This window comes from Anser cygnoides, chromosome 22 (genome assembly GCF_040182565.1).
Source record: "Anser cygnoides isolate HZ-2024a breed goose chromosome 22, Taihu_goose_T2T_genome, whole genome shotgun sequence".
NCBI lineage: Eukaryota > Metazoa > Chordata > Aves > Anseriformes > Anatidae > Anser > Anser cygnoides.
Window position 1 is genome coordinate 4,504,686 of NC_089894.1, and position 22,465 is coordinate 4,527,150.

The window sequence follows — 22,465 nt, forward strand, 5'->3', positions numbered from 1 at the left end:
GAGGGGCTAGCAGGTCACTCCAGGCTGGTTTCTGGGGGCCTCACGGAAAGCAGAGGGCAAGAAAGAAAAGAAAGAACAAGAGTGTGTGGGAAACAGGATAGATATACATCGGCCATGTTGTCACAGAATCCAGGCAGGCCCCTTCCTGTCTGTCTTTACAGGACAAACCAGAGATGGTCAGGTCCTCTTAATACAACAACACAAAGTTTGTTCTTTTATCCATTTTTGTACAGCAGCATGTTCTGAGTTCCTGGGGTCCTGGTCTGGGGCACTGTCTGGCATCTTTAGCAGGGGCGGCACCTGCTGCCACAGTAGCGGCTGGTAATACAGGAGAGGTCACAGCACCCAGAGTTGATGGGGACTCCGTCACAGCTGAGGATGCTGCCAACGGCAGCAGAGGTAGAGGATCCCACAGCAGTGTTCTGTGGGAAGGAGCTGAGGATGGGTCCGGGCAGGGTCACCACCACAGGAGAGGGCTGGATGACGATGGTGGAGTTCTGGCACTGCCTGACGCAGGGCTCATTGCAGCTGCTGGCCAGCGGGGTCGGGCCGCAGGGCTGGCACGGCCGGCACTGGTCGTAGCAGGACATGTCTGGGGGCTAGAGATGCACCTGGGAGAGAGGGCAGGGAGGAAGCAGAACATGGGCATGCATGAGGAAAAGCCTGTCACCACACCCTGAGGGAACCAAGGCACAGGCAGTGCTGTGAGCTGGAGGCTGTGCAGGGATGTGCCAGGGCTTCTTGGCCTCATCCTGCCAGAGCCCAGAAAGAACCACCAGAGCCTGGCTACACTCTAGGCTCCAGCCCAGGAGCCATCATACTAAAGGCCCAGTCTTCCTCCATGACAAACCTTCTACCCCTTGACTCTCCCACAACCAGCAGCCCCAAGATTTGGCATGGAACACAGCTGATAACAGCTGAGAGGTCCATGTAGTTGAGATCTGCTTTTGGAGAATGAGGGGGACAAGAAGGGGCTTCACACTCACCTTGTTCCCAAGGAGAAGAAGGCCAGAGAAGTGGATGAGAGAGCACAGACCTGGGCTGGCTTTTATACTGGGCCTTAGTTGCCCCATGTCCAGAGGCATCCCTTGAAGCAGGGACTATTTTCTGACAAGCTACTCGTGCATGCAAAACATCCCACCTAATGATACGGGATGTGTGTTGCCTTCCTGTGATTCTGCTTTTCATTTCCTGCTTTATGCCCTTTCCCCAGAGAAGACAACTTCTGAGTGGCAGGTAGGGAGGCCCAAGTATTTCGAGGCAACACACATCAGTGTGGGCAGAAGACTCAGCTCACGTGCTGGAAGAGTCCAGGAAAGGCAAATGAGGTCAGCTTGGGTGACTCCTTAGGGGCTCTTTGGGGCCCTTTTGGCTATAGGTGACCCAGCTCCTGCCTGTGACCCTACCCCTCCTGATACTGCCCTCAGGGAAAACCTGATGGCCTGTTTTGCCTCCTCCTGCTCTGACCCAGGGATGTCTGTATAAGGGGAGAGGTTGTGCAGGGCCCTTTCTGGATCCCAAAAGAAAGGCCCAACAGGACCTTGTCTGTTTTAGTTAGAAGGAATAAGAACATGAATGTAGACAGAAAGTAAACCTTTCATGTGCAGGTGACCCTGCCTTCTACCAGCATCGGACAGAGCCGGGTGGTTTTTCCCAAGACACTCAGTGCAGATCCTGTCCATAGAGAATTCCTTCTTCACTCCCATAACTTCATGCCTTTCATTTATTGTTTTAAAAAATAAATAAAATCGTACACCTCCTCCTTACATGATGCAAGCTTATTTCTGTCATGACACCCACCAGTGATCAGTAGGGGCACTCCAGCACTTTCCCTTACCACTGCTACTCAGGCTAACAAATGGGATTCTCAGGCCTTAAGTGCAAGGCCCAAGAAAGCTGACGTTGTCTTGTCAAGAGCCCTGGCTCCAGTGCCTTCTGCAAGGCTCCCAGTCCACCTCCCCTCTCTACCACATCAAACCATGTACTTTGACCAAATGTTGTCCAGAATCTCTGCTGCACGCTGTGTCACGTTCATGCACAGGTTCCTCTCTTGTGGGCACTTGCCTGTACTGGGGCTGCCTGGGACAGAGTTAACATTCCCCACAGCAGCCCCTAGAATGCTGTGCTCTGCGCTTGGAGCTAGAACAGCATTGCCATCACACCAGTGTTGGGGCTATAGTGGAGCAGTGCTGGCACAGCATCAGGACTCTCTCCAAGCCCCCCAAAGCCAGAAGGTAGGGGGTGGGCAAGAGGTGTGGAGGGAACATTATCAGGGCAGCTGACCTAAACCAACCAAAGGGATATTCCGTACTGGATGATGTCACACTCAGCAGTGAAGATGTGAAAGGGGAAGGAAATCCAGGGGTGGGCATATTGAGTCTGTGCTTCCAAACACATTACTTGCTGATGGGAAGTGGAGAATAATTTTCTCTCAATTTGTTTCCAAAAAGCCTTTGCTCATTGGTTTTTGTTTTTTTCTTCCTTTTTCATATATTTACATTATCACTATCTCAACTTTTAAGCCCTTTAGCTTAAATCACATTCTCTCCCCACATCTTCCTTTCAGCAGGGGCTGTGAGAGAGCTGTGTGGTGGAGTTTAGTTGGCCATCAGTGTGAAACTACGACAGCCTGTGTGCTGGATTTGTGCAAGTGTCTGTGGGTGCAGTTTTGCATGATTCCACGCAGGTGTGCAAGAGAAGGTGTGTGTTTGTGAGAACTGTGTGGCCCCCCTCACAAGAAAATGGGCTGGTCACCTCAGGGCATTCTCCACTGCTCTGTCCATGAGCTCCAGAGAGCAGCCAGGGCAAGAAGGAACCTGAGAACAGCTGAACAATCACAGAACAAACCCAGCCCAGAAGTGCCCACAGCACACATGATGAAATGCGGCCTTCTGTATCTGTAGCCCACTGCCTCCCGACCCTAGGAAGTTCACTGCCAATTTCAGTCCCCAACAAGGATGGGCCCACAACAGTTTGGATCCTTATTTCAATTCTGTAACACAAGATTCAGAGTGTAAGAGCGTGGTGGCAGTCACCCCTCCCTGCTTCTCCAGGCCAGGACACAGCTGCACTCCCCATGGCTAGAGAGTTCAAAAGGATGGTGTTAGCTTTATGTACAGGGAGACAGGCTGAGAAATCCTGCCCTCTTCAAGCAGGCCCAGCCCTACGTAGATCTGCTGCTGGTGTGGTGTCAGTGGTGTCTGGGGTGGGACAGGGGTCCCCCATGGGGAAACCAATGCCACACATACTTCTGTGACTCATGGGCCTGGAGCTGAGTCATGCAGGGGCTGAAACCTTGGGCAGAAGTGGCATTGAACCAGAGGATCATGGGTCCTATTTACCCTGAAGGCGGTCAAGGCCTGGAGCAGATTGCCAAAGAGATGCTAGGGGAGCTCCATCCTTGGAAGAGTTCAGACTTTGCCTGGACTTGATCCTGAGCAACCTGATCTGATGAGACCCGCTCTGAACACAGGGTTGGACTACGTGCGTGCTGGAGGTGCAGCCTGTGATCCTCTGGAGGGTTTCTCAGATGACCTCTCATTCGGACTGCTCAGGAAGCCTGGGGCAACATGCACAGTCACCACATCTCAGCCTTGGAGGGATGCTGTTGAAAAATCACTGTTTCTATTAATTCCCACTGTGACCCTTGATCACATACCGATATCATTCATGACATCAAAAGTGGGTGGAGGGAACAGCACTCATGCACACTGTAAAATGCTCATGCTCATCTAAAAAGATGCATGAACTCATGGGTGCACTCACATACACTCCTGAATGCATACTGAAGTATATTTGGGCACACACAGACAGGTACGTGTGCACACAGTGAAGAAAGCAAATGCTGCTCTCCTGAACTCCAGGGTTCTGATCTCACTTTCTCCTGTCTCTGAAGGAACATCCTGGCTTGCTGAGGCCCTGCTGTGTTTTTCCTCGGAAGATATCAAGAGGTGGAAGACCATGAGTCCTGAGCAGCAACTCCATCTCCTCCTTCCTCCTGCCCCTGGTATCTTCCCACAGGGGTGAGGGGAAGGTCTACAGAGTGGTTTCTTTTGTTGCTGCTGGGTTTGTCTGAGAGCTGAGAGCTACTGCTCTTCATTCTGGACTCAGCCATCTACCTCTTGATCCAGACTGGGAATACACTCATGATGGTGGAGCCCAACCAGCCCTTGCATCGTTCCATGTAGTTTGTCTTTGGAAACCTCCCATTCACTGACATGTGCCACGTCTTGGTCAGGATGCCTCTTATGCTTTTAGATGCCTTCTCTGCAGATAGGACAATTTACTTTTCCAGCTGTGTGCTCTGGCTCCTCTGCCTCCACTAGTGGGCCTAAACTGGGATGTCCTCTTCTCACTCATGGCCTAGGACCAAGCTGTGTGCATCTGCCACCCACTGCAGTACTCCAGTCTGGTGGGAGGCCTGTGGTCTGAGCTCCTGCTCCCCTCATTGGCACAAGTGGCGCTCACCCTTCGTTTGCCCTGCTCTGGCCCTACACAATCACAGCTTCTTCTGGGATTCGCTATCTCTCATGCAGCTGGCTTCTGCAGAGAGCTTCTGGACTGCTGTGCTGCTTGACTACAACAGCACCACCAGTTTTCCTGTCCTCCTTGAGCTCCTGCAGGGTGCTCCTGGTCTCCCTCTGAATGTAGACATGTGAGGAGACACAAGACACTGTCTGCTCACTCTCCCTTGGCTGCACTTGTATCATGCCGGGGGCTACATTCCCTCTTCTAAACCCAATCCATTGCCAATGTCTCCCTCAACAAAGTGGTGTCCATCTTCCCCAGGGCTGTGATGCCCTGCTCCATGCACCAAGTCTCCCACTCCCTTCCCCTCCCCTCTCCTCTCCCGTGCCGAAGGAGCTGCCTCAGCCTTTCCCCGCACTCGCCTCCGCGTCCCGGGCTGGGCTGCAGGACGGGCAGAGCCCCGCTGGCAGCAGCCCAAGCCCTGCCCGCCCCCAGGCGCCCAGCACTCGCAGCCCGGGCCAGCCCCCGAGCGGCCCCGGGGCGGAGCTGGCGGCGCCGGGCGGCGGCGGCGGGGAGGAGGCGCCGCGGGCGGAGCAGAGCCGGGGCTGGCGGGGGCAGCGCGGCGCGGGCGGCGGAGCGGCGGGATGCGGCAGGGCCGGGCCGCAGGGCTGGCGGGGCTGGCCGCGGTGCTCCTGGGTGCGCGGGGCTGCCGGCGGCGGGGACGGGACGGGGGCTGCGGGGGGCCGGGGCTGCCCTCGCTGCTGGCCCGCCGGCTTCTCACGGACCTTGCTCCCCTCTGTCCTCCCTCTGCAGCCGTCCCGTCTGCCTCCAGCGAGCTCAGCCGGCCGTTCCCTCCCACCTTGCCTTGCTCCCTGCCTTCCTCCTCTCCTTTCGGCACACCCCCACTCGTTCCTGCCTGCTTCCCTTCTCCTCCTGGCTCGGCTCGGACCCTCCTTCCAAACAGCCCTGCTCCGACCTGGTCCCCAAATAACCATTCCCGGAGAAATGCCTTTGTGTGCTTTCTTCTGAGAAAATGCTCCCGTCAGCTGTCAACCGTTTTCGTCTTCTCCATCCCCCTCCCCCCTCCGCCTGACATTTTCAGTAGTAGAAAAGCCCTTTTCTGAGTTTTCTCCTCCTTTTCTTCCTGGCAGTGGCTGCAGGCAGAGCCCAGGTGCAGCAGGAGCCGTGGGCAGAGACCAGGGATGGCACCGGCATCAACATCACCTGCTCACACCCCAACATCCAAACAAGCGACTTCATCCACTGGTACCGTCAGCTCCCGGGCCAAGGACCTGCATTGCTCGTGAGCAGTCCCAAAGACTCCAGACCAGTGTCAGACCCGGAGGGGTGGCTGTGGGTGGCAGCAGACCGCCGGTCCAGCGCCCTGTGGCTCGCCCAGCCCCGGCTTCGGGACGCGGCGGTGTATTACTGCGCCCTGAGAGCCACGGGGAGAGGAGCCGGGGCTGCGGCCGGGCAGGAACCGTGGCGGGCGGGGCCGGGCGTGTGTGGCGGGGGCGAGGCAGGGGCACAGCCCCCAGGGGGCGCTGCCGCTCCGCCCGCCGGGACCACCTCGCCCCGCAGCCCCGGGGGTTCCCCCGCCAGCCCGGCCCCTCCAAGGCACTCCAGTTCTGCTGAAAGGGTCTGGAGCCTGGGTGTAGCTGAACGGAGATGGCACCAGCCTGGCAGAAATGTGTCCAGGGAAGAGGCACTGAAACACAGCTCCTATCTCCTGAGCCCTCCTTTTCCTCACGCTGCAACAATCACCCTCTGGTACTGCCAACTTCAGGCCCCAACAAGGACTGTATCAGGACAGTTTGGGTTCCTGGTTTAATTCAAGGTAACAATGTGTGGAGTGCCTCAGCGTGGCTGTCCATCGACCACTTTGGGATGTATAGGAGAAGCAGACTGCTGTGAGGCTCCTGATAGTGCCTGTCAGTGAGGGATTTCCACCCCTGGACACTGCCAGGTCCTCCTGGGAGTCAGTGCCGGAGCCAGGCCCATCTCCTCACACCTGTCTGTAAAGGCCTGCCAGCATTGTCTCAGAAATGCATCACAGGGGGCACAGATTCCCATCCAGCCCACGTCAGGCTGGTTCTCCTGAAGGCAAAGGGGCAGCTCCACATGAGGGATTTCACAGCAAAGGGGACTGCTCAGCTTAGTGGGTGTCTCATCCAAGCTAAGCTGCCTTGTGCAAACACAGAAGCAGATCCCACCCACAGTTTTATCCATTTTCCAATGACACGTGCCCAGAACTTCACCCAGGGTTGATATACTGTCTCCTGGGGCATTGAAGGTAGGCAATAAACAGTAGGGCAATTAAGAAACCAATGTCTCCAGGATCTACCAGTCCTGTATTGAGTTGCAACACAGGCCAAGCCCTTCCAGGGCAATGGGCCATCCCAACAAACGGGATTACCCCAGCACACCTTTGGCTCTTCTCTCTTGCCTGCATGGTTGATTCCTTCTGGACATGACAAGGCTGTACCAAGCAGGGCCATACGTGGATCTCTAAGGAAACAGCTCTGTAATCGAGCAGGGACAGGGTGCCCTGCTGATGGGAGCTGTTACAGAGGTAACCAGGCTCTAATGAGAAACTGCAGACATCAGGGGGCTGCAAAGCACTGACAGGAAAAATGTCTGCCAGCAGTCGAACTGGGCCTGGAAACAATGGGCATCCTTGAAGTGCAGCTGGGCACCAGAGCACTGCAAACATCCTGAAGATAGCCTCTACATAACGGAAAGAAGAAACAGAGAAACAACCTCTTGCTTGAGCAGGAGCAAACCAAACGGTCAGGAAAAGTGGAAAGGAATGTGAGGAAGTCCCTGTGAGTGCAGGTCCTGGGCCTGAGGAAAGCTGCTGCATGGTTGGGGGCAAGTGGGCACCACAGAGCAGCGTGGGGGCATGCAAACTGCTTGCTGTCTTTGCACTGACCCAGCCCATGGGGGTGCAGGGTCCTCAGGGACTGGAGATTGCCGTGTATGGTCCATTACGGCTAACACCAATGCTGACTTGTGAAGGGGGTCGGCCCTGCATGTGTGCCACCACCTGGGCCCTGCCAAGTGCTGTGCTGGGGGCAGTTGGGCCTCATGGGACACATGTTCCTGCCGCACATGCCCATGTGTGCTGGCCATAGCCCTGAGGTGGGGCAAAAGAGGGGAGATGAAGGTGGAGTAGAAGCAGTGGGGCATCCCTGCACTTATTCCACCCATTCCCCACATCTGCCATCCGTCTTCTGTCCCCACCTGCTTACCCAGCACAGCACTGTCCTGAGCAAAAGGAAGCCCGTTCCTAAGAGCCTGCAGGGTGCTCAGCCTCCACAGCCTCCCACAGACTCGTAGCTTTTCCCCGTGAGGACAGCAGAGGTTGTGCTCTCTGTTTGCAGGACAGGGGGAGCTGTGGGCAGAGACGCTGCAAGGCAAGGGTAGATTGCCCCTTGCTCTGTGAAAGCCAGGGATGTCTTCTGCAGCTGCAAGGGGCAGTGCCCAAGAGAGGACCCTCTGCAGCGTGTCGCAACCTCCCATTCTTCTGGGAGTAGGGAAGAGGCTCCTTAAACACCCATCTTGTATCCAGCAAGGGCAAAACCATTCTCCCTGGGCAGCTCAAGAGGGCATACACGGGGGGAAAATAACATCTACAGCCAAGGCTGGGATGCAGAAATCTTTAATGAGTGTACAGAGGAAAAGCAGGTCACTCTGAGCAGAGGCCCCTCAGTGCAGGGATCACCAGGACCAACTGAGAGACAGCGTCCCTTGCCCATGGCGCAGATCATGCAGGGCATGTGTCTGCTGTTACCGCAGTGGGAGGGCGGTCTCTGAGGAGCCCCACAGCCCATGGGAGAAGAAGAACACAAAGAAAAGGGAGAGAAGGAGGTAGGTGGAGGGATGGAAGGAGAGACATGGGGCATGTTTTGAGAAATCTCGGGGTAGCCTCTGGTCTGGCTCCTGCCAATGTTACCTCCTCTGGTGAGGAAGGTCAGTCATTCTGCAAGCAAGGGCCTGAAGATTCCTCCTTCTATTGTCCAGCACCATGGTCGTGCTGGAACCCCAGGGCCATGGCCAGTGGCTTTAGCAGGGCAGGCACCTTCTGCCACAGTAGCGGCTGGAAATGCCCGAGAGGTCACAGCAGCCAGAGGTGATGGGGACTCCGTCACAGCTGAGGATGCTGCCAACGGCAGCAGAGGTGGAGGATCCCACAACGGTGTTCTGCGGGAAGGAGCTGAGGATGGGTCCAGGCAGGGTCACCACCACAGGAGAGGGCTCAATGACGACGGTGGAGTTCTGGCACTGCCTGACACAGGGCTCATTGCAGCTGCTGGCCAGCGGGGTCGGGCCACAGGGCCGGCATGGCAGGCACTGGTTGTAGCAGGACATGTCTGGGGGCTAGAGATGCACCTGGGAGAGAGGGCAGAGAGGAAGCAGAGCGCGTGGGTAGGTGAGGAGCAGCCCTGTTACCCAAAACAAAGGAGCCAAGACAACTGCTGAGGGTGGATGTGGAGGCTCTGCCAGGAGGCTCATGGTCTTCATCGCTTTGTCCTGACAGGGCCCTTCAAAGAGCAGCCTGAACCAATGAGACAATCCCGTAGCGCGTAATCCAAAAAGCTGCCTCAGCACCATGTCCCAGCCTCTCTCTACACAGAATGTCTCCCTCCACCCCTCTCCCATGGCAAAGAACTCCAAGACCCAGCATAGCACTGAACCACCATCAGATGTGATGTCTATTGATGCAAGATCCCTTCTAGTTCAGAAGAGGAGGAGAGAGGGCTTCAGACACACCTGGTTCCCAAGGAGGATGAGGCGAGAGAATTGGATGAGAGAGCACGGAGCTGGGCTGCCTTTTATACTGGTACTTCATTGCCGCAGGCCCAGGGGCACCCTTGGCAGAGGTAACAATTTTCTGACAAGCTCATCTTGAATGCAAACCATTCCAACAAATGTTATGGTCTGTGTGTTGGTTTCCTGCACTGCTGCCTTTTCATTTCCAGATCTAGGCCATGGCCATTCCACAGCAATGGTTTCTTTAAAGTGCTGGGATGAAATGTCCAAGGATTTCTAGGGCAGGAATGCATCAGTGAGGGCAGAAGACTCACCGGAAGTGCTGGACGGGTCCCCTCTGATCATCTTCATGGCTCTCCTCTGGACCCACTCTAACAGGTCTATATCTTTCTCATGCTGGGGGCCCCAAAGCTGAACACAGCACTCCAGGTGGGGTCTCAGTGAAGCAGAGCAGAGATAAGCTCTCTAATCTAATTAGAGCAGATTTAGCTCTCCTAACTTACTCATCAGACAATGTCTCTGTATTCTTTCCATGTTACCTGTCCTTGCTCCCACCTTCTATGGCCTTCTCTGTCATGTTTGAGTTTAGCCAGTTGCTCCATGTTCATCCACGCAGGTCTCCTGGCATTTTGCCTCACTCTGTCTTTGTTGGGATGCATCGCTCCTGAGCTTGGAGGAGGTGATCCTTGAATATTAACCAGCCTTCTTGGGCCCATCTCCCCGTCAGGGCTTTGTATCATGGTACACTTCCAAGCAGATGTCTGAGCAGGCCAAAGTCTGCTCTCCAGAAGTCCAGTGCATGAAGTCTGTTGTGCTTCCTCCTCGCTGTGCTCAGGATCCTCAATTCCACCATTCCAGAATATAGCACCTCTCCTCACAGGCTCACCTTGTGCACTCACCTGAGGGCCTGCTTGCTTGTGTTCACACATCTGCTCTTGTCTTGTGAAAACTTGTGTGCAGATTGCTTAGTGTGAACGCACGTGGGTGCACAGATTTGTGCATGACTCCATGCAGGTATAGATGAGCACATGCGTGTGTCCTTGTTTCCCCTTTATCATGAGGGATTTCCACCCCTGGACACTGCCAGGTCCTCCTGGGAGTCAGTGCCGGAGCCAGGCCCATCTCCTCACACCTGTCTATAACGGCCTGCCAGCATTGTCTCAGAAATGCATCGCAGAGGGCACAGATTCCCATCCAGCCCACGTCAGGCTGGTTCTCCTGAAGGCACAGGGGGCAGCTGTCGCTCCTCCCTGTGTGGGATTTCACAGCAAAGGGATCACACAGTGCCAAGAGTAAACTGATCCCCCGCTTGCGCCAGATAGATGCTCAGCATTTGGAGTGCTTCAGCATGGCTGACGACCAAACACCATGTTCATAGTTCCTGGGAGGCCTTCCCAGGGCCCTGACCAGTTTGTGCATGGTCCCCAACCGGGGCACACAGGTGGTGACAGCGTAGGTCACAAGGGGGCTTCGGAGAATGCAGGAAGGCTGGAGAGGGGGGCTGACCAGAGCCTCAGGATGGTGCAAAGGAGCAAAGAAAAGGATTTTCCTCTTGGGCAGGAAGCACCCCCAGAGTAATGCGGGGTGGGGGCTGGCTGCCGAGGAAGCAGAGCCTCAGGAAAGGGTTTTGGGTGCAGGAGGCACCCAGCCACACACGAGCCAGCAGCGCGCCCTTGCAGCAAAGGCAGCCAACGGCCTGCGGAGCTGGGGGGGTCAGGGGGTGCCCCGCAGTGCGTGGGGCCGGGCAGGTGGGGCGGGGGCGAGGCGGGGGCACAGCCACAGCCGGAGCCACGTGGGGGCGCTGCCGGTGCTTGGAAGTCCCCTTGCAGGGCCCGGAGTTAAACAGCACGGGCCCGAGGGAGCATCGGAACAGCCACGTCGGGTTTCCTCCGTTTTCTGCAGTGGTCTCGTTTCAGGAGCTTGTTGTACAGGCTTTGTCCCAGCCCAAATCCAGCACCTCTGGCGCTGAGATGACGTCCTGGCAATGCCACAAATGTCTGTGCTGGACACTGCCTCTAGTGACACCTTTTGGAACCTTGGATCTTGCCAAAGGACTGAGGCGTTGAGGAGTTTGCTGCACTAGTCAGCGCCGTTGAAGGTGTGCCCTTGGAGCAGGATTCACTCCTGTCTGTGTGTGCAGAGGTGCTGACTGCTGAGCAGAGGGCTGTGGTGGGGCGTCCTTCCCTGCCAGAGGGAGAGTGTGGCTCTCCTGAGGGGGCTGGATGGAGGGGGGGGAGGCAATCCCATCTCCATTGACAGCAGAGCTGGGTGCAGGCCTCTGTGTCTGGCCGGGTACAGGATAGCAGCGGGAAACCACTGGGGACACTTGCCCCTTGCTGGGGCTGCCCACCTGCCAGAAGGGGCAAAAAGAGGGAAGCACACAGTGGCCATGTTGGTGTCCTTTTGCCTTACCGCTGACCAAGTGAAATGTCCTAGCCTTCACAGGCCTGCAGCTGTGAGCTAACGGCACAAGTGTGAAGCTCGCGGTGCTGGAGAACCTGTGACTGGCAATGGGGAACCTGGGGCACAGCAAAGATTGGCTGGATTCCTTTCTGACTGCTTTAACCACTGGCCCATCCCTCTCTTGAGAGCCTTGCTGTGGCAGAGGTGTGCCCCAAGGAGCAGCAGGGGGAGAGCTTTGCTCCGCCCTCTGTGCTGAGGTTCAGAGGCTGCTTTGAGCTGGCAGAGGGGGAAGTGAACTCGCAAGCTTGAGCTCCCTCTTTCCGGGCACTCCGTGGGCACCCTGTGAAGGCGAGCGCGTGACATGGTCCTGCTTTTTCTGGCAGCCTTGATGGCACTGTCAGACTTTGGTGAGATGTGACTTTCAGGAGGGCAAGCTAGGGGCAAGATGGCATCCCATCATTTCTGGAGGGGGGAAATTGGAGTCCTGCCTCCCTGGAAGAACTGCAAGTGTTTTCTGTAGGGAGAGCAGGGGCTGCAGACCAGTACAGGAGATGGTCTGAAAGATGTCAGGGGCAACGAGTGTACAGGGATGAATAAGCATCTGCATTTTTCCTTTGCAGATGCCTAGCATTCTTACATGCATTGTTGATAGGTATGTATGGACTCAAAGCCTGGTGAGGTACTGCTAAAAAGTCAGTAAGCTGACAGACTTGGGTAAGGGAATTAAACAGCATCCGCAGAAAGAAGTGTGCATGTGTACTTAGCTCAGCATTTTATAACCCGTGAAAAGGGAGATGGAGAGAGGAGACAGTGAGCAAGTTGGTGAAATGAGAGACACAGGAGAGAAAGGGGGAGAACAGACACACCTTCAAGCAGTGCTGAAATGCTGTTCTGGCTTTGCAGGTCATGCACAGAAGGACTCTGTGCTGCAGTTTGCACAAGAAACCACCATCCAGGTGGGACACAATGCAACTCTGCACTGCAATTTCTCCACCAGCAGCTCTACTTTCTACATCTTCTGGTATCAGCAGCGCCCGACCCAGTCCCCTCAGTTCTTGCTGCAGGTGAGCAAGTTCAAGCCTCATGTGCATTCCGGGAGGATCTCCTCTGTGCTCTCCATGGAGAACTCCCAGGTGCTTCTCCACGTGCAAGATGCCAAGCTCCAGGACAGCGCTGTCTACCTGTGTGCACTGAGCCCACACTGGTGCCTGCAGCATGCAGCTTTATACAGGAAGGTGCGGGTGCTGTGAGGAGCAGCTCCCTCTCATCACAGTTTGCATGGAGCTCTGAGCTGAGCCTGCCCAGCAAGGACACGTGGGGCTTGTGGTGAGCCAGGTGTGAGTGGCAGCCCCTGCTCCTGATGCCTGGCAGTGTGGTTAGCATAACCAACAGTAAGGCAAATATCCATAATGTGGAAGGGGGCTGTTAAGGTGCACCCCTGCACCCTTGTCTCTCCCTCTCACTGGCCCCAGCATGTGGAGACACCCACCATTGTGGTGAGAAAGGGCATTAGTGTTATCACTCTAGTAATTCAACTAGTAATTTATTTGTAGTAATCTTTAGGATTTTGTAGTAATTTTTAGTATTTCTAGTAATTTCTTATGTAATAATAAATCTCTAGTTATAACCACAACCTGTGGCCAGTCCTCCTTCTGCCAAGGATCCCTAAAGAACCTGCCAGTGCTCTGTAGTGTTGGGAGACAGACCTGGGTGTAGTCAGCAGGATCCTTGTGTTAGAATAAGGAATGGTTCCCTTGATAAATGGGCCACACTGTGGAAGGGTTTTCTTGGAAATGGATGGCAAGATGCAAAGCAGGAGTGGCTAAGGTCAATACACCACAATCCAAATGCCTCAGGGAATGAATTTAATAAATGGAAGGATGCGTGTATGGTAAGGAAAGACAAAAGGAAGGAAGGAGTGTGCTGGTTGTTAGCTGCAACGTGGAAAATTGAGAAGGAATGGGCTGGAAGTTTAGAGGAAGAAAACAGAAGGTTGAAAAGGGAATTATCAGCCAAAGATACAGATGTTTTGGCTGTTGCAGAACAGTGCTTAGACGAAGTCGAGGACTTTTCAGCTTCTCACGCTACCCTCCACCAAGGAGGCTGGAGGTGCAGATGAAGGTGGGAGGAGACACAACAACACAGTGAAGTGGATTTACTGCTTCCTGCGGTAAATTTTTTTGGAGAGAGGGAGAAAGTTCACACTGCCTGGGGGGTATAAAAGGAACAGTTGGGGTCTACAGGGCTTGGAGTGTCATTCTTTTCGGTGTCTGAGAGCTCCACATTTGAGGAGTGCTGAGGGAGGTATGGGGGAAGACAACACAACTAGCCAGGTGCTGCCAAGCCAGACAAGGTGTTAGGGGTGGTGATAGAGGGGGCCCAAGCATCAGGGAAGCAGACTGCCAGCGATGTGGCCGTGGGTGTGTGCCCGCTGTGGCCCACCATTGTGAGTGCACGTGACCCACTGAACCCACATCCTTTTCCCTGATGACTCCCCACCCCTTACCCTATGGAACAGGTTGTCCTTGTCCCCTCTGGGCTTTTCGCATCCCATACCCCACTGGAGCCCCGTTCCTCTTGCAAATGCTACGTTATCCCACCAGAACAGGACACAGCCAGAAACCCTGGGCTGCTGCGTAGCATGGTTCCTCCCTTCTTTCTGGGGATGTGGGAGAGAAATCGAGGTGTCTTCTCCTCACACATGAAATAGGAACATCCCCATGCACCTGAGGGCCCCAGGGTAAAAAGAACAAGCTCAGTGGGCAAGACTGCCCTGACATCAGCCATGGCCAAGCAGTGCGTGTGCAGAAGAGAAGGCAGTTGTAGCTGCGGAGGTGAGGACCCCTCTGGGAGAGGAGATGAGAGCAGCCCCTTCCCCTGATGTGGCCCCCAGAGTTCCCAGGACCCCTGACTGTGACAATCCTCAATGGTTGCTCCTGCTGGAGGAGGGAGAAACCCCAGGGGGCATTTTGGGCACAGTCAGACCAGAACATTTCTCGTCACTGAATCTCCCCTTGTTCCCCCAGCAGAGTCATTTCCGGCAGCTCTGTTCTCTCGGGGCTGGGAGGTGCTTTTCTGACTCTCTCTCCCTCAGCAAACAGGAGGGTCGCTCTCAGCATGCACCGCGGGTATCTCGTCCTCACTGCCTTCCTGGGGCAACTGCTGGGTAAGTGCTGGCTTTTAATCAAGACATAAATCTTCTTTCCCCAGGAAGCCCTCATCAGCCTTACCATGTTTATGTGGGGACCAACTCTTGAATCACAGGGAAAATGTTGGTAAATGTTGGCTCCCGTTTCTGGCTCTTGGACTGGTTCCTTCAAGATGCTGTTATTCTTCAAAATGAGAAGAAAATGCAGAGAGGATAGACCTGAGGCGCGTCTCCTGTTTTTCTTGTACTTTCTGTCCTTTTATTTCTGTCTATCTCTTCTGGTCCACCTACTGTCACCAGAGAAGATTTCATCAGTCTCTGCAGTCCCTCATTTCTCCCTTTCTTGTAGAAACAGCTGGATTGTGTCCAAGTGGATACAGGAACAGTAAAGCTCTCCTCCCATGGACATTACCAGGGTGTCCAGTCTGTCTTCTGCTTGATGTGTTCCTGCCATGGCCTCCAATGTCCTCCTGCTTGTCAGCACAGCCAGGCCTCCCGCTTGCCACAACTCACCTCAGCTTTGTTTGTACTGTTGAGCCTTGGAGCACCCTGAGATGACAGGGATGAGGAAGCAGGTTGAACCTTTTCCCAGTAGCTGCATGGGCGCCTCAACCTGCTGGAGGATGCTGGATCCAGCACACAAAGCCAGGCATGACAGGCTGTGCCCTGGTCCTCTGGGCAGAAGGAGAGCAGGCAGGAGGAGCAGGCACACAGCACAGCTCTCACAGGGTCCGCTCTGGCCAGGGAGCTCTGAGCTCTGCCCCCAAACCACCTTGCTGTGCCCAGGCCTCAGGACCCTTCAGCCCAGTAAAGGACAGGGAGACTTATCTCCCACAGCTCTGAATTCACTCCTGTTTGGCTGCCTGGAGATTTCCCCACAGAGCTGCTGAACTTCTCTTTCTTCCAGAAACCATGGGGCAGGTGTCCGTCACCCAGGAAGAAGGACAAGTCACCGTGGAACAGGGAAACACCTTCCAGACCAATTGCACATACCAGAGCTCCTACTTTAATGGCTTGCTCTGGTACCAGCAGAAGAAGGGACAATCCCCTCAGCTGATTTCCTATCAAGCAGGAAAGGGCACCAAGCAGAAAGACCGTTTCACCACGGAGCTGAACACTGATGGGAAATACAGTGTTCTGCGGCTGAAGGGAGTTGAGCTCTCTGACAGCGCCTTGTACCTCTGTGCTGTGAGTGACACCCTGGTGCAGGGAGCTGCCCTGGCTGAGCAACAACCCCGGATGGGGAGGGGATGTGTGTGTGCAAGGCAGAGCTCTGGGATGGGGCCCTCAGCTCTCCCCTGGCTGCGCTGCTTCCCGTGTTCACTCCAAGATCTGACAGCCATATTCTCTTTCTCAAACGGGCTGGTGTCTGTGGCTGAGCAGAGAGGGCTGACCCCGACTGGCTGACCTGGACCGAAGGGCTCTACTTTCCCCTCTTCCCAGTCTGACAGAATAGGGCAGAGCCTGCTGGGAGATAAGACTGCCCTAGGGGCTGGCTCTCAGCCCCTCAGCCCCGAGGTGAGTAAATTCCTGCCAGCCCATGATAAAGCAGCTTGCTTCGAGCCCTGGCCAGCCCAGCCCAGAGACCCCTAGAAGTAGTTCTGACAGAGATTTGCAGGGTTCTTCTCTCTCTTCAATGAGTCAGTCAATAAACTGGATTTGCATCCCAGCCACCAGGTTTTCTCCAGACCTTCAGCCAGTTCATGTCCAAAGCCTGTGCCTAAGGGACAGAACAAATAGAGCAGCCCTTAGTGCCAAAGGCCCAAGGGGAAGGAAAGGGGGGAGCTCTCATTATGAAGACATCTGTCCTCCCAAACGACCGCTATGAGTATTGAGGCCCTGCTTCCCAGGAGATGGTCAGACATCACTTTTTGAAGGGAAATAGAGAATAATTTTCTTTTCTCCCTGTGCTTCCGTGTGGCCCTTGCTTAATTTCTGTCTTACTTTTCCCTTATATCAAATTTCTTTCTTCTCCCCTTCTTCTGAGCAGAGGGAGCGAGGGAGTGGTTGCAGTGGAGTTCACCAAAGGAACATAAGACAGACCACTTGTCAGGGCAAGGCACACGCTGCAGATCCTGCTCCTGCTGAGATTCACTGGCATTGTTATCTTTGGAGATTTTCTGGGATTTTGTGTAATTCTTCTTAGAAATGGACAACTCTATTCGTCAAACAACATGTTGCTTCACTCCTGCAGACTTGCCACATGCTCACTGCCACGTGCCAAAGGATGTGGACAGCACAGCTCTGTACAGCCCAGCAGAGCTCTGTGGCTACTCAGGTGAGCTGCCATGCAGATCCCAAGCTTCTCCATGAACAATCTCCTTCTGTATCAGGACTCCACAGGCAGTGAAGAGGATTCACTGCTTCGTGCGGTAAATTTTTTTTGAGAGAGGGAGAAAAGTTCACACTGCCTGGGGGGTATAAAAGGAACAGTTGGGGTCTGCAGGGCTTGGAGTGTCATTCCTTTGGGTGTCTGAGAGCTCCACGTTTGAGGTGTGCTGAGGGAGGTATGGGGGAAGACAACACAACTAGCCAGGTGCTGCCAAGCCAGACAAGGTGTTAGGGGTGGTGATAGAGGGGGCCCAAGCATCAGGGAAGCAGACTGCCAGCGATGTGGCCGTGGGTGGGTGCCCGCTGTGGCCCACCAGTGTGAGTGCACGTGACCCACTGAACCCACATCTTTTTCCCTGCTGACTCCTCACCCCTTACCCTATGGAACAGGTTGTCCTTGTCCCCTCTGGGCTTGTGACATCCCACACCACATTGGAGCCCCGTTCCTCTTGCAAATGCTACGTTATCCCACCAGAACAGGACACAGCCAGAAACCCTGGGCTGCTGCGTAGCATGGTTCCTCCCTTCTTTCTGGGGATGTGGGAGAGAAATCGAGGTGTCTTCTCCTCACACAGGAAATAGGAACATCCCCATGCACCTGAGGGCCCCAGGGTAAAAAGAACAAGCTCAGTGGCAAAGACTGCCCTGACATCAGCCATGGCCAAACAGTGCGTGTGCAGAAGAGAAGGCAGTTGTAGCTGAGGAGGTGAGGACCCCTCTGGGAGAGGAGATGAGAGCAGCCCCTTCCCCTGATGTGGCCCCCAGAGTTCCCAGGACCCCTGACTGTGACAATCCTCAAGGGTTGCTCCTGCTGGAGGAGGGAGAAACCCCAGGGAGCATTTGGGGCACAGTCAGACCAGAACATTTCTCGTCACTGAATCTCCCCTTGTTCCCCCAGCAGAGTCATTTCCGGCAGCTCTGTTCTCTCGGGGCTGGGAGGTGCTTTTCTGACTCTCTCTCCCTCAGCAAACAGGAGGGTTGCTCTCAGCATGCACCGCGGGTATCTCGTCCTCACTGCCTTCCTGGGGCAACTGCTGGGTAAGTGCTGGCTTTTAATCAAGACATAAATCTTCTTTCCCCAGGAAGCCCTCATCAGCCTTACCATGTTTATGTGGGGACCAACTCTTGAATCACAGGGAAAATGTTGGTAAATGTTGGCTCCCGTTTCTGGTTCTTGGACCGGTTCCTTCAAGATGCTGTTATTCTTCGAAATTTGTAAATAGGAGATGCAGAAGAGACCTCTCCTGCTTCTCTCGTCCTTTCATTCCATCTCTTTTCTGTCTCTCTCTTCTGGTCCACCTACTGTCACCAGAGAAGATTTCATCAGTCTCTGCAGTCCCTCATTTCTCCCTTTCCTATAGAAACAGCCGGATTGTGTCCATGGGGATACAGGGACATTAAAGCTCTCCTCCCATGGACATTACCAGGGTGTCCAGTCTGTCTTCTGCTTGATATGTTCCTGCCATGGTCTCCAATGTCCTCCTGCTTGTCAGCACAGCCATGGCTCCCTCTTGCCACCACTCACCTCAGCCTTGTTTATATTGGTGGGACTTAGAGGCCACTGAGATGAGAGGGATGAGGAAGCAGGTTGAACCTTTTCCCAGTAGCTGCATGGGCGCCTCAACCTGCTGGAGGATGCTGGACCCAGCACACAAAGCCAGGCATGACAGGCTGTGCCCTGGTCCTCTGGGCAGAAGGAGAGCAGGCAGGAGGAGCAGGCACACAGCACAGCTCTCACAGGGTCCGCTCTGGCCAGGGAGCTCTGAGCTGACCCCAAACCACCTTGCTGTGCCCAGGCCTCAGGACCTTTCAGCCCAGTAAAGGACAGGGAGACTTATCTCCCATAGGTCTGAATTCACTCCTGTTTGGCTGCCTGGAGATTTCCCCACAGAGCTGCTGACCTTCTCTTTCTTCCAGAAACCATGGGGCAGGTGTCCGTCACCCAGGAAGAAAGACAAGTCACCGTGAAACAGGGAAATGCATTCGAGACCAATTGCACATACGAGACCTCCAACTTCAGAGGCTTGCTCTGGTACCAGCAGAAGAAGGGACAATCCCCTCAGCTGATTTCTTATCAAGCAGGAAAGGGCACCAAGCAGAAGGACCGTTTCACCACGGAGCTGAACACTGATGGGAAATACAGTGTTCTGCGGCTGAAGGGAGTTGAGCTCTCTGACAGCGCCTTGTACCTCTGTGCTGTGAGTGACACCCTGGTGCAGGGAGCTGCCCTGGCTGAGCAACAACCCCGGATGGGGAGGGGAAGTGTGTGTGCAAGGCAGAGCTCTGGGATGGGGCCCTCAGCTCTCCCCTGGCTGCGCTGCTTCCCCTGTTCACTCCAAGAGCTGACAGCCATATTCTCTTTCTCAAACGGGCTGGTGTCTGTGGCTGAGCAGAGAGGGCTGACCCCACTGGCTGACCTGGACCGCAGGGCTCTACTTTCCTCTCTTCCCAGTCTGACAGAATAGGGCGGAGCCTGCTGGGAGATAAGACTGCCCTAGGGGCTGGCTCTCAGCCCCTCAGCCCCAAGGTGAGTAAATTCCTGCCAGCCCGTGTTAAAGGAGCTTGCTTCAAGCCCTGGCCAGCCCAGCCCAGAGACACCTAGAAGTAGTTCTGACAGAGATTTGCAGGGTTCTTCTCTCTCTTCAATGAGTCAGTCAATAAATTGGATTTGCATCCCAGCCACCAGGTTTTCTCCAGACCTTCAGCCAGTTCATGTCCAAAGCCTGTGCCTAAGGGACAGAACAAATAGAGCAGCCCTTAGTGCCAAAGGCCCAAGAGCTCTCCATGTTCATCACAGTAAGCAATCAGAGCAAGAGATAAATGAAGACCTACAGCCCACTGAGTTCGTTGACGTCTCCTCAGGGGAGCTGGAGGCATGTGTGATCATCCTCAGCCCCTGCACAGGGAGCAGTGTCATAATGACCAGCTCCTGCGGCAGTGGGGGATTGCATGTCTGGGACAAGCTGGGTGTCCTGTAGGCTGAAAATGCCGAGACCAGACAGGAGAAACGAGGCTGTGCTGGTGAAGCTTCCTCTGTCTCACAAAGCATGCTGAATGTGGTGTTTTGATGTCCTCAGACTTGAGGAAATTCTTTTGTCTGCTTGCAAGAGCAAGAATTGAAGCAACCTGGAGAAAGAAAAGCTTGGCCTAGGCAGCTCCCAGCAGGGGGCAGCCATGGGCCCTCTTTCCTCTGTGCTCTCGGGGAAGGCAGCACCAGCCTCAGCCTTGTCTCAGCAGGGGTCTGATCTACCCCCGAGATCATTGCCCCAAGGATTCTCTGGAGACATTGAACACCTCTGCAGGAACAATGCCTTCCCTCCTGTTCTTGTCTGGGAACATTGCTGGGGCTGATCAAACAGCTGTTAAATTCCAGGATGAGAATCGGAATGATGCAATTAATATTGGAATAAAAATGTTCCACTAAGGAAAGCATTTAAAACTTCTTTCTCATCATCTTCTTCTGAGCTTTCCGTGAACCTGTTCAGAAAAAGCTGAACTGGGAAATGTAGAGAATAAAAATACTTCTAAAATTTCATTTATTTCTTGTTTCTTTTGCAATATTCTGAAGCTTAATTTCTCTTCACTTTGATTGAAAAAAAATCACTGGGTTGACACTGATGATAGTGTATAGCAGTATTTCTGTTGTCTGGCTGGAACTTCTATGATTTGGTAGCTTCTTTTACGCAGAAAATTATTGAATGTAATACTGCACTGTGGGACACAAAGAAATCTTCCACTAGCAATGAAAAAAAAATATTAAAATTTCTTTTCAAAGATGAAATAAAAAAAATAAAACATTAATATTTCTAATGAAAGACTGTAATTTGTAGCTCACTTCCAGGAGGGTCATGAAGTGAAGAGTGGGTGGGTGGATGCCTGGAGAAGGATGGACAGCTGTTTGAATGGCTGTCTCTACGGAAGTAGAGTGTAAGGGAGAGAGGGCAGATGAAGGGAAAATGAGAGATCAAGAGAGGCCATGAGAGGCAAGGAAAAGGCTTTTTGTTGATGTTTTCTGCTGCTCTTATTACAACATGAAACCTCAGTCTGACATCATCCCCTTCTGAAACCTTAGAGCCATGGCAAAGGAGAACAGGACCTTTGGGACTGAATTCATTCTTCTGAGCTTAACAGACCATCCCGGCTGGCACATCATCCTCTTTGTCATTACCTTCTCCTCATCCCTCTGAAGGCTATGGGGAATGGCCCCCCTTTGTCACTGTGGGGAGTGACCAGCCCCCCAGTATCCCAATGCACTTTTTCCTCAGCCCGCTCACCTTCTTGGAGAACTTGTACTCCACCACCATTGCTCCCCAAACACTGGAGACTTTCCATGTCATCAGGTGAACCATTTGTGTTTCCAGCTGCCTGGCATAGACATTTTTTCCCCTTCTCCAGGATATCACTGAGTTTCTCATCTTCACAATGTTGCTCTCCGATTGCCACGCACGAGGCATTGCATTACACCTCAGTCATGAGAAAGAAACTCTGCTTCCTGCTCTCCTTCGGAGCATGGGTACGGAGGGGGTACCAGGAACACCATTGTCCGTTTCTGCTCTCATGCTGGGCCTCTTCTGAGCCTGACCTGTGGGGCTATAATGCTGAGCAAGATCCTTGACTGTATCCAAACACTTTCCCTGTTCCCTTGTCTTTCACTCACCACAAGACATTTCCTTCTTATGGCTCCCACCCCATCACAGTTCCCATTCTATGAGGACGTTTCTGTCAATATATGTATTCTTTACTAAGCAGTGCATGGCAAGTGAGTTAAGGCACTCAAAAAGGCTCCCCACGGAAGTGGTCACAGCAACAAGCCTGCCTGGATTCAAGAAGCATTCGGAAAACACTCTCAGACCTGTGGTTTCATTTGCAGGTAATCCTGCCTGAAGCTAGAGGAGATGCAGCAGAGCTGGGGCGGGGCTATGCTAGGCCTGAGCTTGTGCAGAGACCCTGGGTGAAGGGTCAGGCCAGAGCTGGGAGCCGTTGTTGTCCTGGGCTTTGGTGAGCTTGGTTCTGATGCTTGTTGCCCTTGTGCTGCCACTTGAGCCAGCACTGCCTCCCAGAGAACCTGGCCTGTGGAGAGGTCCCCCCACCCTCACACCATGGAGCAATAGCCCCATCCTCCATCTTGGTCCCGTGGCACTGGCAGCATGTACAGTCTGTGTGAAAGCAAAGTACCCCCACACCACAGGGCCCCGAGCTGTGTGCAGATGTGGGAAGGCCCTGGCCTGGTTTTGGGGAGCAGCGGTGCTGCCTGGAGCACAAGGGCCACTTCATCCTCACGGCTCTGGGAATGACAGAGGAGCTTGATGCCTGAGACAAGATCCCCCAGTGTGTGCCCTGTGG

General features: G+C 54.2%; 1 protein-coding gene and 1 pseudogene across 1 annotated transcript; both read right to left on the reverse strand.

The window, feature by feature from the left end:
* Positions 1-284: 284 nt before the first annotated feature.
* LOC136786738 (feather keratin Cos2-3) lies at positions 285-590 on the reverse strand. Its single transcript, XM_066981415.1, has one exon. It carries the CDS (start codon positions 588-590, stop codon positions 285-287), a length of 306 nt encoding a protein of 101 aa, XP_066837516.1.
* A 7,942-nt stretch (positions 591-8,532) lies between these two features.
* Positions 8,533-9,788, reverse strand: LOC136786831 (feather keratin Cos2-3-like; annotated as a pseudogene).
* Between the last annotated feature and the right edge of the window lie 12,677 nt (positions 9,789-22,465).

Excerpts from the sequence above, each read along its gene's own strand:
- LOC136786738 (XM_066981415.1), bottom strand. The coding sequence starts at position 590 with ATGTCCTGCTACGACCAGTGCCGGCCGTGCCAGCCCTGCGGCCCGACC.